The 19,109-nt window shown below is 41.8% G+C and overlaps 1 protein-coding gene across 6 annotated transcripts in view; it reads left to right on the forward strand.

Annotated features, from left to right (window-relative positions):
- plce1 (phospholipase C, epsilon 1) overlaps nt 1-19,109 on the forward strand; it is an 82,451-nt gene that overhangs the window by 58,330 nt on the left and 5,012 nt on the right. For 5 of the 6 annotated variants that reach the window (XM_053511201.1, XM_053511202.1, XM_053511206.1 and 2 more), the window contains 21 exons: nt 1,989-2,172; nt 2,942-3,064; nt 3,207-3,343; nt 4,763-5,001; nt 5,116-5,177; nt 5,362-5,527; nt 6,768-6,875; nt 6,973-7,089; nt 7,189-7,347; nt 7,584-7,713; nt 7,939-7,980; nt 8,677-8,786; nt 8,902-9,019; nt 10,178-10,309; nt 10,906-11,199; nt 11,661-11,824; nt 14,911-15,172; nt 15,295-15,413; nt 16,018-16,146; nt 17,799-17,990; nt 18,744-18,905. In XM_053511201.1, the coding sequence (XP_053367176.1) occupies nt 1,989-2,172; nt 2,942-3,064; nt 3,207-3,343; nt 4,763-5,001; nt 5,116-5,177; nt 5,362-5,527; nt 6,768-6,875; nt 6,973-7,089; nt 7,189-7,347; nt 7,584-7,713; nt 7,939-7,980; nt 8,677-8,786; nt 8,902-9,019; nt 10,178-10,309; nt 10,906-11,199; nt 11,661-11,824; nt 14,911-15,172; nt 15,295-15,413; nt 16,018-16,146; nt 17,799-17,990; nt 18,744-18,905 (3,149 nt within the window). The remainder of the gene's footprint in view (nt 1-1,988; nt 2,173-2,941; nt 3,065-3,206; nt 3,344-4,762; nt 5,002-5,115; nt 5,178-5,361; nt 5,528-6,767; nt 6,876-6,972; nt 7,090-7,188; nt 7,348-7,583; nt 7,714-7,938; nt 7,981-8,676; nt 8,787-8,901; nt 9,020-10,177; nt 10,310-10,905; nt 11,200-11,660; nt 11,825-14,910; nt 15,173-15,294; nt 15,414-16,017; nt 16,147-17,798; nt 17,991-18,743; nt 18,906-19,109) is intronic. The other variant, XM_053511204.1, reaches the window with a different exon arrangement.

Here is a 19,109-nt window from a genome sequence, read left to right on the forward strand (position 1 = left end):
TTTCAGGAAAAATGCATATAACCAATATATGAGTGATCTGTAATCCGGTTATATTAAAACTTCTGTCATATCAGCGCTTCTTTCCTTTTAAGGCTACTGTCTGTCCAGTCACTGCTGTGCAGGTGTAAATGTGTTATATCGGTTCATTTGTAACTGCGCTGCGAGCAGAAATGGATGCCTCAGTTGTGATGAAAGAAGATCAGCGTGCAGTGACTCATTTATTTTATTTATTTTTGTGTGGTCTGAGGTGTACCTGGTGCCGAAACAACTCACAGAAGAGCATAAACAGAACCGTTTGGATTTCTGCTAACTAAATTTGGACCAATCCGGATACTCTAAGAAAGTTTCTTAAAGAGAATCATTACTGGTGATGAGACACTGATTCATCACTACGAGCCTGAGAGTAAACGGCAGAGTATAGAACGGAAACATCCTCTATCGCTGACCGAGAAAAAGTTTAAAAGTCAACCATTAGCTGGAAAGTTGATGCTTACAGTTTCCTGGAATTCTCAAGGGCCAGCATTGAACGTTTTTTTTTTTTTTTTTTTTTTTTCCCGGATAATGTTCCAACAACAGTGCTCATTACAGTGAGACGCTTATTGAAGAGCTGAAGCCTAAACTTCGGATTAAACGCAGATGCCTGCAACCCGAGGGGCGTTGTGATCCTGCATGACAATTCACAGCCGCACACTTCTGTCGACACTCTCCCAAAACTTAATTTTGAGGTGTTAAAGCATCCTTCTTAAAGTCCTGATCTTGCTCCATCTGCCTTTTACCTGCTTGGTCCCCTGAAACCAGCCCTACGGGGACTGAAGAAGTGAAGACAGCGGTGCATTCGTGACTCGCAGCACAGCCTAAAACATTTTTAATAAGAGAATACGAAAATGGACCAAGTGCATTGAAAAGCAATGAGGTTATGTCGAGAAATTGTGTTTTTTTTTTTTTAATGTTAATTCAAATTAATTTTGCATGCAGAGTGCGGATAATTTTTGACCCATAGAAAATATTGCCAAGCGCTTCACTCGATTGTTGACATTAAACATAAGAATGGGAGAGAAAACATCATCTGAGGATCTTAGTATGGTTGTTTGGTACAAGATGGCCTGGTTTAAGTATTTCAAAAACACAACAGGCTTGAAATGCGGAGCTACACCGGGTACAAGCTCACTGAAACTGGATAAATAAATATTTGTAGATTTAAAAAAAAAAATAATAATAAAAAAATTATAATCATTATGTTAGTGTTAATTTGTCTCGGGGTCAAGTTTTTAAGGTGAAAATTCATATTGTGGTCTGAATTTTCTCATAAGAAATAAGAAGTAAATGCAGATAATCTGTTCAAGCCACCCAAAATATTATCAATATTACCAAAAAATGTGTGAAAAAAAACATGTAGGTTTTGAGCGCATACCGAAGGCAACGTTGGTATCGTGGGTTGACACTCTATACAGCTTTCGCCGACTGGAAAAAAAAATCGTAAACTATGCTTCGCTTGGCTATCCACTGACACAAGCGGGTATTGAACAGGTTCTGAATGCACGTAGCTGGGGTTTGTTCATTGTGTGCCAAAAATGCTCTGATTGTCGTGCAAATCCATTGCAAAATTTTCAATTCCAAAGGCGAAAATTTTTAAGAGAGGGCACTTACTGTATGCACTGTAATTCCATAAATAGTAGTTACTAGATACTGAAAACGACTTTAAGAAGTTGTTTTTCCCCCCCATGGTCACCACATGTATTCAAATGTATTAGATGTGTCCTTGCTGCTTCATATAGTTTGTATTATCGAGTGCAAGATTACATTTATATCACATATAAGTTTAGTCATGAAGTGTGCTGCAAAAACAAATCCTGTAAAATCTCCTGTAAAAGAAGAAGAAGGAGTGGGGGGTACTAGGAGGGGAGTTATGAAATATGTATCACTGTCCTCGCTGGTTAAAGTGTTTCCCACAAGAAAGTGATAATGTGCAATAATGTTGGTCTTGCCAGGGTCTCTAGATGACTCCAGCCAATTTGGAACCCCTGGATCCTCCATCTCATCTAACAACAAAACCCAGTCCCCTGGAACGTCCTCCTACTCCTCCCCCACGGGCTCGTCTTGTGTAAACAGCTCCACCCCCATCCGGCCGCACTCCTCCCCCGTCATCCCCTGCACCTCTAAAGGCCAACCAGGGTAAGACCGCTCTCGTACTGGAACACGCCGTAGCATCTGATGTGCGTGTGATGAAAGTGAGCTCGGCCGAGTGTGTCAAAGCCCTTAAAGCTGATTGTCTCAAAAAGATTTGTTTTGATCAAATATAAACCGAGTGAACTCTCATCAAACGCATTTCTGCAGCTTTTTCACTGCTTTAAGCAGGATCCAATGATTCATGTTCTGAAGCACTTGAAGTTTTAAATACACTATTCTAGCAATTATCTTTTATTGTGTTTTTTTTTTATTACTAATTACTTTGGTCATTATTTTTATACACTTCAATATTTTGTACAATTTCTTTTTTCAAAATTGTACTCGTCAGTAAATGTATCCATTATATAGTAATGCGATCATATTAAACACTTATTTATTGCCAACATATGGAAAAGTTTATTATAAAAAAGATTACAGCCACCAGCTCAAACGCATATGTGTGTTCAAACATTTTTTTTTCCAATCAGATGCTGTCTGAGGCTATTAAGATATTAAATAAACCCCTCTTTTAGAAACTATTGTAGCTATGGGGCAAACCTCCACACTGGAGTCTTTTTTTTTTTTTTTAGAACCCAAGTGTCAAAACCTGCAGTTCCTTAAATGACCACTAGGTTCCAAAAAGTGAGTCAATCCCTCTAGACCCCCATGTTAAAATTCCCAACTTTACAACAGAGATATACACGTGTACAGTTCGGTCCCAAAAAAAAAAAAGACACCTTAGCATTTCAGCTAAGCTAAAACTTTTTGTCCTCAGGGCCTGGAGCAGCAGAAGTTGGCATGGACGGGGAAAAGGCTGCTTCCGTGGTTTCCAGAACCTCATGATCTCGGACAGCATCATGACTTTTGTCGAGTTTGTGGAGCTCTTCAAGTCATTCAGGTGCTACGTCTTTCCTGTCATGCCCATGAATTGAAATGTGTGAGAACGTTGGTTGAGTGATCTCAGTTGTCTGATTTGTTACAGTAAATTTTAACTTAGTATGAAGATTTCCAAATTTGTCTGGTACATGTCTGTGATGCAGTATCCGTAGTCGGAAGGATATAAAGGAACTGTTCGATATGTATGCTGTGCCCTGCACCCGCTCGGGCCCGGACTCCGTGCCGCTCTACACCACTCTGAGAATAGACGACAAAATAACAGGGCTTCAGCCTGACCTAGGTTTGTACTGATCAACATAATCTTTTTTTTCTTTTCTTTTTTTGATTATTGATCCAGAGTACAAAGAAATGAAACAAGGAAAAAAACCCTTTTGTAATGAGGTTTGTTAGGGGTCAGTTCATTGCCTTTCTGTGTTCACAGCCTTTGCCATGACACTCTGAATTCACAGCCTTTGCCATGACACTGAAAATTGAGCTCAGATGCATCCTGTTCTCACTGATCATCCTTGAGATGTTTCCACAACTTGATTGGAATCCACCTGTGGTAAATTTAGTTGATTGGACTTAATTTCAAAAGGCACACTCGTGTTTATATAAGGTTCTACAGTTAACAGTGCATGTCGGAGCCCAGATGAGCCCAGTGGTCTCCGTCATTTGTAAATGGAAGAAGTTAGGAACCACTAGGACACTTACTAGAGTGGACTGCCCAGCCAAAGTGAGCGATCGGGGGAGAACCTTCCAGAACAACAACCATTTTGTAGCATCATACACAAAAAGACTTGAGGCTGTCACTGGTGCCAAAGGTGCTTCAACAAAAAAATCCTTCAGGTACCTTTTGGCAAACTCCAGACGGCCGTCATTTACCGAGGAGTGGCTTCCATCTGGCCTGATTGGTGGAGTGCTGCAGAGATGGTGGTTCTTCTGGAAGGTTCTCCTCTCCCCACAGAGAAACAGTGGAGCACTTTCAGAGTGACCACCCGGTTCTTGGTCACCTCCCTGACTAATTCCCTTCTCTCGCCCCCGCCCCCCGTCACTCAGTTTGGCTGGGCCGCTCACTCTAGGAAAAGCACTGGTGGTTCCAAACTTCTTCCATTTATGGATGATGGAGGCCACTGTGCTCATCGGGATCTTCAATGCTGCAGAAATCTTTCTGTACCCTTCCCCAGACCTGTGCCTCGATATAATCCTGTCTCTGAGGTCTACAGACAATTCCTTGGACTTCATGGCTTGGTTTGTGTTCTGACTTGCGCTGTTAACTGTGGGACCTTATATATACGGATGTGTGATTTTAAACACACTTAAACTCGCCCCCTCATACAGCGGATGGAGAAAATCTTTTAAAATAGCTGAATTTAACCTTTTGTAAACCAAACTACTAAATTGTACACTGTGTATGGTGTTGAGATTCAGATCTTCTGTAGTCTCATGTTTCTAAAACACAGGTTTCCAGCAGTGTTTGACATTAAGACAAATTATAGTAAGTGCCCCCCACTTGCGTATCCATCAGCAACGATTTATATCAATTTGTATTCTTTTAACAATTAAGCAGCTTTGCGGAAATCTCTCTACAAATCTTTTCAGATCTTTAATTCCTCTGCATGTTCAGATTGTTGTTCTGCTACATCCTTTAATCCAAGACATGTCAGTCTCTTTCCTCTATGTCAACTGACACTTACTAGAACATTGCTTGCTCCTGCAGACCTTCTGACCCGCAATGGCTCTGACCTCGGCCTGTTCATCCGCACTCGTCAGCAGATGTCAGAAAACCAGAAGCAGATTTCAGACGCCATTGCTGCTGCTAGCATCGTGACTAACGGCACAGGCGTTGAACACTCTTCTTTAGGTGTGCTCGGCCTTGCCATCCCACAGCTCAACGACTTCCTGGTCAACTGTCAGCGAGAGCATCTGATCTACGATGAGATCCTGACCATCATCCAAGTGAGTATTAGAACCATTTCACAAAGTTCGTACTACTTAAGAAATCACTGGGGAACATCAAACACCTAAACAGTGATGTCATTACAAGTGTAATTTCTTTCCATTTAATTGTAGAAATTCGAGCCATCCTCAAGTATGCGCCAGATGGGCTGGATGTCCTTTGAGGGCTTTGCCAGGTTTGTGCCTTTATCTCTGGTTTTTACTTAAAGATTTTGCACATTTGCTGATATTTACTTTCTTATACCAGATCTAAAATTAACTAAAGAATAAAACTTACAGAAACTAAACACCACCAAATCAGCCATATTGTACTGTTCTAGAAACCCAAGCAGAATAATAATGTGACCATTGTTTCATAAGGTTCCTCATGGACAAGGACAACTTTGCCTCCAGAAACGAAGAGTCTCAAGTGAACTCTGATGAGCTGCAGTACCCGCTTTCTTACTACTACATAGAATCCTCACACAACACATACCTCACCGGCCACCAGCTGAAAGGAGAGTCCTCAGTGGAGCTCTACAGTCAGGTCAGAGCTGCAGTTATAGAATGGCAGTTTATGGAAACATCTAGAGCATTTAATAAAAATATTACCAACACAACAATCAGGGACGTGAGTGAATGTTATGTTAGGATGATATACATTAAGCTCCTCACTGTTATGAAGAAATGTGAACTACAGTATACAGCTTAGTTGGTACAAATGGGCCCCAAAGTGTGCCAAAAAATATCCACCGCACCATTACATCACCATCATCACTGAACCGTTGATGAAGGCAGGATAGATCCATGCATTCATTTTGTCAACGCCAAATCTGAATGTTGCAGCGGAAATCGAGACTCATTAGACCAGGCAACTTTTTTTTACCCAACGTGAGCCCATGTGAACTGTAGCAATCAGTGGGGTCTTCTGCTGCTTTAGCCCATCTGCTTCAAGATTCTATGTTTTGGGCATACAGAGAGGCTCTTAAGCATGCCTCGGTTGTAACAAGATCTTATTTGAGTTACTGTTGCCTTTCTGTTAGCTCAAACCCATCTGGTCATTCTGCTTTAATCTCTGGCATCAACAAGGCATATTTGCCCAGAGAGAGCGAGAGAGAGCTGCCCTCATTGGATATTTTCTCTTCTTCAGATCATTCTCTGTTAACCCTGGAGATGGTTGTGTGTAAAAATCCCAGTAGATAGTTAAAGTGCTTTATTAATCCCAAAGGGAAATTGTAATGTTATGCCAGCCAGTTGACAAATTGTACAACAACATTCAAGACACAAGGTGAAGAAGAATATTTATAATTGTTATTTATAAGTGTAAAAAAAAAAAAAGAGAAAAAGTGTAACATTATAAATAAAACTATTATACAGTAATATACAAGTAATATACTTTTTATATTTACACTAACATGATGAATCTGGTACCAACCACCATGCTATGTTTAAAGTCACTTCTAATCCTTGGTTTGAACTTCAGAAGATTGTCCTGACAAAGACCAGATGCCCAAAAGCATTGAGTACCTGAAATGTTATTGGATGATTAAATATTTGCATTAACGAGCAGTTGAATAGGTGTACCTAATGAAGTGTACTGTATATACACACACATATAACTGTATAGATATAGAAAATGTATGCAGCTTTAAGAACAGTGTCTCTCTGTTCTTGCTATACGTGATTTTACCAAATGCACTTAAAATCTTTGGAGCTGAGCTTTTATAAAATAACATGCTATGCGGGTCCAGCACTTCGCAAACAAAACAGCTCCTTCTTCCTTGCAGGTGCTGTTGCAGGGATGCAGGAGTGTCGAGCTAGACTGCTGGGATGGCGACGATGGCATGCCGGTTATTTACCACGGGCACACTCTAACCACCAAAATCCCCTTCAAGGTCTGTTTTCAGGGTGAAAGGGCTAAATCTGGGAATACTCCATGTTCTCCTAGTTCTCAGTACCTTTTTGACGGTCTTCTCTTTTATTTCCTAAAAGGATGTGGTGGAAGCTATCAATCGGTCTGCCTTCGTGAACTCCGAGATGCCTGTGATCTTGTCCATCGAGAACCACTGCTCTCTGCTTCAGCAGCGCAAAATGGCCGAGATCTTCAAGGTACAAAGCTTAGTCCGTGAAACTAGATTATTTAACTGTCTTCACTCTAAAATAAACATTCTCTCATAACGACTTGATGTATTCGTTTTCGACTTGAAGGTGGTATTCGGAGACAAGCTGGTAACCAAGTTTCTCTTTGAGAGCGATTTCTCCGACGACCCACTGCTCCCGTCACCATGGCAGCTAAGGGGCAAGATTTTATTAAAGAACAAGAAACTTAAGGCACATCAAGCCCCTGTGGACATTCTAAAGCAAAAGGTGGATTGATATCTTCTTTATTCAAAGCGTGTTGGTAGTAACTGAGAATATAAGATGTATGGCACTCTGTGTAAACCTATTTATCACTATGGACTTTTACAATCCAAGCTCGTAATTTAATAAACAATAACTTATGGTTGACCTTGGAATATGGATTCGCCAAAACGGGTGGATGAGAGTAATACGGTTGAACAATGAATGAAAGAATTTTATTTTCTCCTCCTTTCATTTTTCAGGCTCTTCAACTAGCGCACATGCAAGTGCAAGCCAATAACTGCACAGTGGCCACCGCGTCTCTTGGCAACAACGAGGAGGATGAAGAGGAGGAAGACGAGTATGACTACGACTATGAGTCACTGTCTGATGGTAGGCTTGGTTTGCACCCTAATCAGCAGTGTAGGATTTGATAAGACCCTTCAGGTCTGTTTAGAATTTACTAACCCGTTCCTTTTTCCCGTCCTTTTCCATGTTCAGTTAAAAAGCTAAGTTCAGTTATACCCAAGCATGTGGATTTACTCATCTTAATCACCTTCCTTTCCTGCCTTCCTTTCTCTCCCTTGCCCTTTTCGTTTCATCTCTCCCCTCTTATAGCTGATGTCCTCAATGCTTCCACTGCCTCTTATAGCCAGGAAGGTAAAATGTGTGTGTACGTGTGTGTGTGTGTATGTGTGCATGTTCTGGAGCTTGACTTTTTGAACGCACTCCGTAACCCATAATCTGCTTTGCTGTGTGCGATGCCTTGCTTTGCGCAGGTGGAGGTTATGTGTAGGAACCGAATGGGTCTGTTGAAAAGAACCGCCTTGCCTGCGTGTTTGTTCTAATGGCTCGAGCAGTGTTGTGACTACGCTAAAACGGCTGGTGTGGTGTGTAAACATCAAGCCGCCCCTCCTCCCTTCTGCTCTTCTCCCATTCGCCTTCCCCTCTGTCCACACTCTTTTGAAAACGATGTGACCTCGCTAGCGGCACTGGCTCATCGGAGGCAAAAAAACAAAGCCATCTGGTTTCTCAGGCCCCGCCGTGCTCTCTTTCTGAAAACGAAACGAGGGACTCTTTCCTTTACATGTTGCCCATTCCCATCCGGGACACCCCAGGGACCCGATCAAGCATGCAATCGAATTACAATGAAATAACTTTTGAGTGAAGGTTTTTTTTTTTTTTTTTTTTTTTTTGAATGGTTTGCGTTATATCTGTCTCGCCGGCGTCATCATCGCTTTAAAAGCCTAATTTAAACGGGAGTCTGTGCTTTCGCTTTCTGGGTCTGTATACGCACCTGTGTAAGGGCTTACCACCACAAACATGCAACATTATCTCTTTCACCATCATGCACAGATAACATCCTGGATGACAAGCCAGAGGGGAAGTCTTCCACCGAAAAGCTTCAGTACGAATCCAACGACGAGATGCCAAAAAGAGTTAAGAAAGCAGGGAGTAAAGGAAAGGTAGACCCGATCTTCTTCTTCTTCTTTTTCTTCTTTATTTGCGAGTATGACTCAACATTTTCTTTAGCATGCTTGTGTGTAACGGATGACTTGTTTCTTTACTGCGCTTGCTCAGATGTTCGACATGGAGCTTGGGGAGGAGTTCTATCTGCCGCAGAACGAGAAAGAGAGCAGGCAGATTGCGCAGGAGCTCTCGGACCTCGTCATCTACTGCCAGGCAATCAAATTCCCAGGTATCTGCAGTGATGGAACCGTCGCGATATCAATGTAACAACATGCATTGTTGATGTTTAGTTCATGTGTGTAAATGATTCCTCATGCTCCCAGAACCACACTTTTTTACAATTTAAGTCCTGGAATATACCCGTGCCATCAGGGAAGAAAACCTTCATAGATGTGATAACCTGGTCATTCAGTACCTTCAGGTCATCAGCTGACTTTCATTTTATCACCACATACTGTAACATTGCTGACCCTGGACCTGACCATCTGAAGCAAACCCAGATCATAACACTCCCTCCAAAGGCTTGTACAGTGTGCATGATGGATCCATCACTTCATGCGCTTCCCTTCTTGCCCTGACTCACTCACCGCTCTGGAATAGGGTCAATCTGAGTTCATCAGACCATGTGACCTTTTTCAATGCTCCGATTTTTTTACTGTCTAGCAAATTCTCATTAGTAACAAGTGGTTTTCTTATGGACACACAGCTGTTTAGTCCTAATCCTGTGACTCCTCATCACATTGTGTGTGTGTGTGTGTGTGTGTGTGTGTGTGTGTGCGTATGGAAGTGCTCTTGCGTTTAAACTACTAAACGTAGCTTTGGTTTTTACTGTTTTTGTACCATAAATCTTCCAAACAAACATAATCTTCATTCATGATGAATTTTTTTTCCCACCAAGTGGATGGGTCAGCACTATCCTTCCAGGTTTCAGTAATTTCAAATCTCCTTACTTGTTTTCTTTGCTTAATGCAGCCCATAAATCTGACTCTTCTAAAACGATGACTTGTTTTGTTTTGTTTTTCTTTGGTCAGATGTAGCCTCGTATTTCAGACATGACCCCTTACACATATACTGTAGGTAACACTGATTTTAAGAATCTGCTACATGCCTGTGCAAATGCTGTGCAGTCTGTCCTCATGCTGTCCTTGCCCTAACTGTACAATGAGCATGTTAAGACAGTAGAGACTCCCATGGCAGTAAATTAGAATCAGGTGCTCGAGTTAAATGGAAATATCATCGGTCCCTTGAGCATAGGCTTAAACAAACAAGCAGCTCCAAACTAGTGGGAGCCTAAGGAGACCAATGCCCTCCAGTCTAAACTCTAATGCTCCTCTGTGCGTGTGTGTTTGTGTCTGTCTCTCTCTCTCTCTCTGTGTGTGGGAACTAGGCCTCTCCACCCTCTCCCCATCAGGCTCTAGCAGAGGAAAGGAGCGCAAAAGCAGAAAATCCATCTTTGGCAACGCCCCGGTCCGTGGGAGCCCTGGTGAGCCGGTGACACTGGTGCGCGGCTCGGGAAAAGGTACCGCTGCACTGTGCATGGCTCACACAGGAAAGAACACCCACTCAGGGCACCCCAGGGAAAATGCAGCTTAACTTTTCCACCCCTTGAAAAGTCCCCCAAAGCCCATACAGAAAGTCGCCTCTCACAGCATGCTTCCAGGAAGTGGCTCTGTGCGTAACTGCGCAGATAGGAATTTAGATGCACTTGATCCCAATTTGGACTTCAGCATTCAGATCGTTCATGTGCTCAAGAGACTAGAACTGCAGTAGCTATCCACTTGACCTGCGTAATGCCCGCTCAGCTATGTTAGCAACGGTGCCAAGGATGGCACCACCGATCTGATTTATGGCTTATAAAATATGTTGATGTTCTGCGGATGTTTATACAGTCGAAAGGGAACAATGTCCTTCAGCCCTCAAATGCTTATGGTTGTACATATAAAAACAAGAATATGATTTCAGGAAATCCTGAAAATATATATAGGATAGAAAATGTACAAGTTGACCATATGGAGGCTTCACCACATAGTTACCTGGCTTTGCCTGTCTCAGCTCTCCAGTTGATTCACTTTTGTCATCATCATAACCCCTTTTCCTCATCTCGTTTCCATGCAGCTGGTATGGAAGGCTCGAGGGCAAGCTGGGAAGAGCAGACGATGTCGGTGCCAGGTACAACGCCTTCACTGAGCGCCATCATCCGCACGCCCAAGTGTTACCACATCTCCTCGGTGAATGAGAACGCTGCCAAGCGTCTATGCCGCCGCTACTCCGCCAAACTGATTGGGCACACGGAGCGCCAACTGCTGCGCACCTACCCTGCTGCCACACGCATCGACTCTGCCAACCCCAACCCCCTCTGCTTCTGGCAGCATGGCATCCAACTCGTCGCCCTTAACTACCAGACCGACGGTGAGCGGCCCTCTTACAACAACTCTCGAAAATGATGATCTTTAAACTGGATTCGATTATACTACACTAATAGAAGTGAAGGTTTATTTTTAACTTTTGCAAGTAGAAGTCAGTCAGATGTTAAGCGGTAAGAATAACTATTATAAATAATAATGCATTCTTAAATAATGAGTCAGATGTTTGATTTACAAGTCAGTCTTGTAAAGTGATATTGACCGGATATAATTCGCAATAACTAGAGCAAACATGAAAAGTGTTCACCTTTTTATGAGGACTGTCAGAATTCCAAGAAACCACTCTCTTCCTGCCTCTGGTATGTGGAAAAGGGCAGATAGCTTTTCAGCCAGATAGAAGGTTCAGCTGTGCCTGTGATGTAGCTAGCAGGTCAGCTATCTGCAAATTGGCTGGAAATATATATATATATTTTTGTGTATTAAAACATTATAATTGTCCACATGCAGATCTGCCTCTGCAGCTAAACGCCGCCCTGTTTGAAATGAACGGTCACTGTGGATTTGTCCTAAAACCACCCGTGTTATGGGATCGAACCTGCCATCTGTACCAGCAGTTCAGCCCCCTGGAGCGAGACCTGGAACACATGAGCCCTACTTTTTACTCAGTTACGGTAAGAACATACACACACATTTGTCTTTCTTTCCTTGTAAGGATCTTGGACTAATGCCATTTCTATTTGTTCTTGTATTTTTAATATAGTTCTTTAGGCTTCCTGAAGGACCTTTTTGTCTCTCATTTTCAGTTCCTGTACCTGAGCAAAAAAGAAATAAATAAAATGAAACAGGTGTCGATGGTGACAGATGATCAGGCTGGTGATTAGTATACTGGTGATGCTAAGTGCTAAGTGGTTGGAACAGGCGAAAGGGGAAATGAGGTTGCTGCTGAGGTTGTTGCATAAACAACGGATTTTTAATCTTTTTTTTTTTATTTTAAATTTTATATCTTTTGGAACTCTGCAGCCTGTTGCAGTAAAACATTTGTCCCTGTTTCTTTAATTTTATGTACATCATTTAATTGAATTTAGCATGAAGAAATGAGAGGTGTGTCAAGACTTTTGCACAGTACTGTATAAGAGCACAAAGTGCAGACTTTTAGATTTAACGCTGTAGGAATTGAAACCATGTGGTCCTCCCTTTTTTATGAGTACCTGTACAGCTGGTGTTAAACTGTCTCAGGGCTAGGTTTCAGGATTCCCGCATTATTTTATTTATAAATTCAGCCGTGGCCAAAAGTTTTGAGAATGACACAAATTGAAATTTTCTATTGAATTTTTAAAGTCTGCTGCTTTAGTATTTTTAGATCTTTTTGTCAGATGTTACCATGATGCACTGAAATATCTACCATCAGTCCTGCGTCATATTTACCATCTGTACCATCTAGCATTTGTAGCGTTGCTTCTCAGCCGAGGGAGTGGACTCACTGACGATTTTGCCTAAGAATACGCCATGAATAAAGAATGGCACACAAACATCCTCCGAGAGCAACTTCTCCCAACCATCCAAGAACAGTTTGGTGACGAACAATGGCTCACGATAAATTTTGGGTCCATGTCCAGGAAACTCGCCAGACCTTAATCCTGGTGAGAACTTGTGGTCAGTCCTGAAGAGGCGGGTGGACGATCAAAAAGCCACAAATTCTGACAAACTCCGGCAAGAATTGACCGCCATCAGTCAGAATGTGGCTTAGAAGTTGATTGACAGCATGCCAGGGTGAATTGTAGAGGTCTTGAAAAAGAAGGGTCAACACTGCAGATATTGACTCTTTGCATAAACTTAATGTAATTGTCAATAAAAGCTTTTGACTCTAAAGCTTCTTGTTATACTTATAGTATATCATAGTAACAACTGACAAAAACTGACAAAAATCTAATGATCTAAAGATCTAATGACCCTGAAGCAGCAGACATAAAAAAAAAAAAAAATTGTGTCATTCTCAAAACTTTTGGCCACAGATAAAAAGTTCTGGAGTGTGGCATTTGCATTTGGAATCCGTTGCTGTTCAGTCTCAATAAGAAGTCCAAAAAGCTGCCACTGGCAATAAAGCAAGCCATCGTTAGGCTGCAAAATCAGAACAGGCCGATCACGAGACAGCACAAGGCTAAATCAACTGTGAGGTAAATTTTTAACACAATTCCGGTACTGTAGATGACGAGAATTCTTTCCCTAGTGAATCTTTACTTGGCTAAATCAAGAACACCCTCCTGGATGTAGCTGTCGAAGTCTGTAGAAGGCTTAGCACAAAATGTAAACCAATGGCAAGCCTCAAAAACAAAATGTTTGGCAAAAACATATATACAGTATATATATATATATTTATATATATATATATATATATATATATATATTTATTTATTTATTTTTTAAGTCAGTACAGTTAAGGAACAGCATTTTATGCGCAAATCAACTTGAAACACGATGTTGACGAGAAGTGTACGGAGATGGAAAGGAGCTGACAGTGAAGTGTTTTAGGGCTATATTATCTGCTCAGACACTTCACAATGCACATGGGCAATCATTATTCTTTCTTAAGGGACAGAGTGGAATATTTTGCAATGGTCAAGTCGGTCACTTTGCCTGACTTTTTCTGAGTGAGCTACGTTTACTTGCTGAAGGAAAAACACACCAAGAACAAACAGGAGCTGCAAGCGTCTGGAGTAAAGGCCAGGCTGAGCATCTGTTGATGTCTAGTCGTCCCAGAGTTCATGCGGTCGTTGAGATGTAGCAACTAAGTATTAGGACAGACAATTTAATGTATGGATTTTTAGTTTGTCTAAATAATCTTAGTGCCTTTTAAAAGTCATTATTTCAAAAGTCCAGGGACCACCAGTGTTAGATGTTTTGTAGATAAAGTCAGAGATGTCAGATTGAGGTGGTTTGGACATGTTGAGAGGAGAGATGGTGAATATATCGGTAGAAGGATGCTGAGGTTGGAACAGCCAGGCAGGAGGTCTGGAAGAAGGTCAAAGAGGAGATTTATGGATGCAGTGAGAGAGGACATGAAGTTAGTTGGTGTGAGATGGTTGGATGGAGATGATTCCCTGTGGCTTTTCATAAAAAAAAAATCTTTAAATAAAGAAAACAAGGGTTCCATGTTAAACAAACAAACCAATAAAAGAGACTAATGTGCATGGACAAATATGGTTCCACTTTAGTATTATCATAACTGGTAGATAGTGTTCCATGTAATGCTCACTCTGCTATCTGCTAATGATTTTTGTTGTCTAAAATCCTCGAGCCAGAATGTTTCTTTAGGGTTATGTATTAGCTTGGGTTTAAGGTGTTATGAATGGAAGTGTAACGAGCACGCAATAATATTTAAACACCAAGCGGCTTTGCTTGTAAATTTTACGCGGCCATAGTACTGGTTGAAATTTTGTCGTATTTATTCAAGGGTTGGTTTACCAATCACTTAAGCTAATGGCGCCTCTGCTTGATTGTCGTGGGCTTATTTGGTAGCGTGGACAGAATCCAGTGCACCATTCTTCTCAGCAATGGGGAACACCGATGGGATTTGCTATGCAGTGCTATATACAGTGCTTAGCTTATTGTGTAAACACGGCTGATGCATACGAGGTGCTGAGGTTAACTTTGGCTCATTCCTACTGTATGGCACATAAGGACATTATTTAAACGGGTCTTGATTAAATCCAGCCTTTCACAGTAGTGTGGTATAACTGCACTCTCGCTCTTTACCCAGGTGGTATCAGGGCAGAACGTGTGTCCGGGGAACAGCAACGGCAGCCCGTGCGTCGAAGTGGAGGTACTCGGGTTGCCAGCCGACGCTTGCCACTTCCGCACTAAACCCATCCACCGCAACACGCTCAACCCCATGTGGAGCGAGAGCTTCACCTTCCACGTGCACTTTGAGGACCTGACATTCCTACGTCTGGCTGTAGTGGAGAACAACAGCTCGCAGGTCACGGCGCAGAGGATCCTCCCGCTGAAGGCACTCAAACCCGGTCAGAAACGACACCAAAACTAGTACACAAACATCATTTCTTTTCATTGGGGTGCAGCTGGCAAGATTTGCATGATCAGGCATTAACAGTGATGTATCCGCTTCCATGGGTGCTTCCCTTAGGCTACAGACACCTGCAGCTGAGGAATCAGCACAATGAGGCGCTGGAGGTCTCCACCCTTTTCCTGTTCAGCCGTAGGATAGAAGAGAGTCCTGATGGTGGAGCAAAACCGGCCGCTGTGGTAAGAAAGGGTCACGAGAACCACACGTTTAAGTCCAGCCCACAATCTACTCATTCTTAGTTATTGTTTATATCTGGCATCATTTCCCTTCCACTAACTATTACTTTCCTGTCCGTGTCCTTGTATTACTTTTCCGGGTGCCGTTATTTGGCCATGTCTCTCACTGGTTTAAGTGGCAAATCATTTGGTTTTTAGGAGCAAAATTCCTAAAATGTTTTCTATTTAGTTTCTGTAAGACCTGTTTTAGCACGAACACACAGTCGTGGTGTCTCTAGTCCTGTGCAGCATGTCCAGGGAACAGGAAGGCATGCTTGGTAAAATATGTCAGGAATAGTCCCGATTGTTCGAACAGCTTAAAAATGCGCCCCGTCCCCAACACCCTTAGTATTCCAGGTCAGGGCCTGAATGTAAACAGGAAGTCATAAAGATCTGTATGGCGTGCGCTGCTCGAGCAGTCCTGCTTTCCTCCCAGCCCGTTATTGCTTTGGCTGAACCGGCTTCTATTTTAACCCGATACTGTATATGAAGTTAGCTGTATTATAATTTGAAATGATGCTCTGTGGTGTTGGATGACGGGTTGTTGCCATGGCTCTGCTTTCCTCAGTGGTTCAGCTCGGAGGAGAGACGAGCGGCGCAGCACCACAAAGTGACCGTGCACGGAGCTCCAGGACCTGAACCTTTTACTGTGATCAGTGTGAAAGAACACACCACTGCAAAGCAGCTACTTAATATGGTGAGACACACACACACACACACACACACACACACACACACACACACACACACACACACACACACACACACAGCGGATGAATGGATGCCCTGCATGCATCCATTCATCTTTTCTGCCCTTGTTTCTATCTATAGATGGATGACTGATGCAGGCTGAATGCAGGGATGATGGATGGATGCTTCAATAGGAGGATGTATAGATACAGAATATAAAGTTTTGTTAAATGTATAATAAGGCTTGATGGACAGATGGGAAAATTGATATGTATATACGGATAGAGAGAAATAAAGTAGGGAATGGATGAATAGATGCAGATAATATCATATATACAGACAAGGACAAAGTGTCTTAAGCTGTGTTAGTAAGATGAGGTGAAGAGATCAGCGCACTATTCTACATTAAATACATCAGTTAGAGTTTTGATAATAATCTAAAATCTTCCTTAGGTGACTGAATGCCATCAAATGCCATGTGAATCGCAGGTAGACTGTCGATTTGATTAGATTGTTTTGGTATTGAAAATATTGATTTAAACTGATGTGAAGTGTGGCGTAAAGACATTTAGACAAGATTATGATTTTCCATTGTTATTATTATTATTATACAGTAGGCGTCACAGTGGTGTAGCGGTTAGCACTGTAGCCTTGCACCTACAGAGTTTGGGTTTGATTCCCGCCTCAGGTCTGTGTACACGGAGTTAGCTTGTTCTCCCTGTGGTTTATGGGTTTCCTCCGAGTACTCCAGTTTCCTCCTGTAGTCCAAAGACATGCAGGTTCAAAGACAGGTCCTAACACAGTTGTGAAAATGGGAATAAAGACACTGGCCACCAGTGGCCTCCATGTTCCCTGATTGGAGGTTTCTAGATAGAACCTGGAGGGATTATTATCATTATTATCATTATTATTATTATTATTATTTATCTGCCAGACTTCTGCTCCACACTCCAGTCCAGTGATAAACCCATAAACAAAAAAGTAGAACAAGTGATAATCTCACAAAACACGAGTATTCACGTATCACGAGCGATTTTTTTTTTTTAATAAAGTTGTGCTATATTTGTACAGAGTTCATCAATCTTACACCGTTTAACATTTGCAGTTTTACGTAAATATTTTATTGTAAATCGAAAACTGACGCATCGATTCAAGTAACTGAATGACCCAACAAAAGATCGATTAAATGAGTCAGTAAATCGCACAGCTCTAGAAATCCACAGCTTATGAATTATATCGTCTTCATTCTCATTAACTTAAGTGGCTCGTATCCTTACTGTAAGTGCTCAAGCGGAGCCAAACTTTGCGATCCAAATAAATAAGTGCCCCCACTGCAAAAACAAAGCCACCTCGAATTTATCACTATATACTGTATAAACATGCATACGAAGGAATTAGCTGTAACGTTATTCATGTTTTATGAGCTGAACACTCGCATTCGAAGAAGAAGAAGAAGAACCACTGGTGTAGTGCTACAACATTGAGCAAAAGAAAGTAAGTGGGATTGGGAGCAGTGGTGAATGTGCTGTGAATGCCTGTAGGGTTACATTTCAGACTGCTTTCTGCTTACACCACTACATTGAGGCAGCGCTGACTATGATAGACGAGCGCACTTTCCCACACACTCTCAAACTCTCGCCCTCTTCTTGCCTCCACCAGCTGGTTCCAGATGCCTCTGCGGACTACTTCCTGATGGAAGAGAAGATACCGCTGTCGAAGGAAAAATGTGACGCCAAGAAAGTTCCTCAGCAGCGCCCTCTAGCGCCTGACGAGAAGGTTCTTAAAGTGCTTCACAGCTGGCAGCCTGAGGAGGGATACGTGGGCCGTTTATGCCTCAAAGCCAAGGAGGAGGTAAATGAAAGTCGTGTTCAAATAGTCGTTCTTTATTATCATAGTGTGCTCGAACAGATGGAAAAGTGAAATAGTCTTCGGAACCATTACCATAGGTTTTAGTGGAAGGACGACATAATTAACGACATAGTTGCTTGACTTAATATGGTACAGGGTACCATTTAGTGAATTTCTAACCTTGTTAAATTAAGTATCCAAAGTACTTGAAGTGTGTTACCTCAGTAGATTTTAAGCCATAGTAAAATAGTGTCTCTTATGCATGTGTGTGTGTGCTTCCATGATTGTAGACATGCTATTATTTTGTCACTGTCTACAACAGTCGTCATTTCTGAATTTCAGACACCTGCTACATGATGAAGCGTTTTATGGAAGAAAAGTCATTCATGCAATTAGGGATCATAGTCAGCAGGTGGCGATATTACCACATCAAACGCTTTGCACCTATGCAAATCTATGTATCTAAAGTATACGATTTTTTTGCCAGTCAATGTTCCCCCTGACCAGCTTGAAATGACATTGCGCTGCTTTTTTTTCACTATTCTGGAAATATTACATGTGCTTTTGACTTAGAAAAAAGAAAGAATTATTATTTTATGAAGGAAGCAGTGGTTTTTTAAAAAAAGAATTTTTTAGTATTTTTCTACTTGCCTGCAGTTTATTAGTGACCAGCACTTTCTTTGCTCCCCCTGCTGGCTAGTCTTTGAATTGCACCCTGTCGTGATGTGAGTGAAACTTGTGTGCTGTATTTGACAGAATTTGAATGAAAAGAACGCAGCAATGGAGCGAGTGGAGGAAGTACACAGCGGAGGAGAGGACGACGTGTTTTTCGTTCAGGTTCATGATGTTTCTCCAGAGCAGCCTCGCACGGTCATTAAAGCGCCGCGCTACAGCACAGCACAGGACATCATTCAGCAGGTCAGAGTAATGTGCAGCTTAATGATTTTTAAGAGTTATTCGGTATGGAGTACTAGCTTTTGTACAAGATTCAATTTAATTTGTATACTATTTTTATACAAAAATAAAAAATAAAAAATTAGTACGGGGGGAGAAATGGTATAATCCATAATTCATCCATAACTGTCTTTGACGAGCAAGCCTTATATATTTTGCTTTATTATT

The sequence above is a fragment of the Clarias gariepinus genome, chromosome 14 (genome assembly GCF_024256425.1).
Source record: "Clarias gariepinus isolate MV-2021 ecotype Netherlands chromosome 14, CGAR_prim_01v2, whole genome shotgun sequence".
NCBI lineage: Eukaryota > Metazoa > Chordata > Actinopteri > Siluriformes > Clariidae > Clarias > Clarias gariepinus.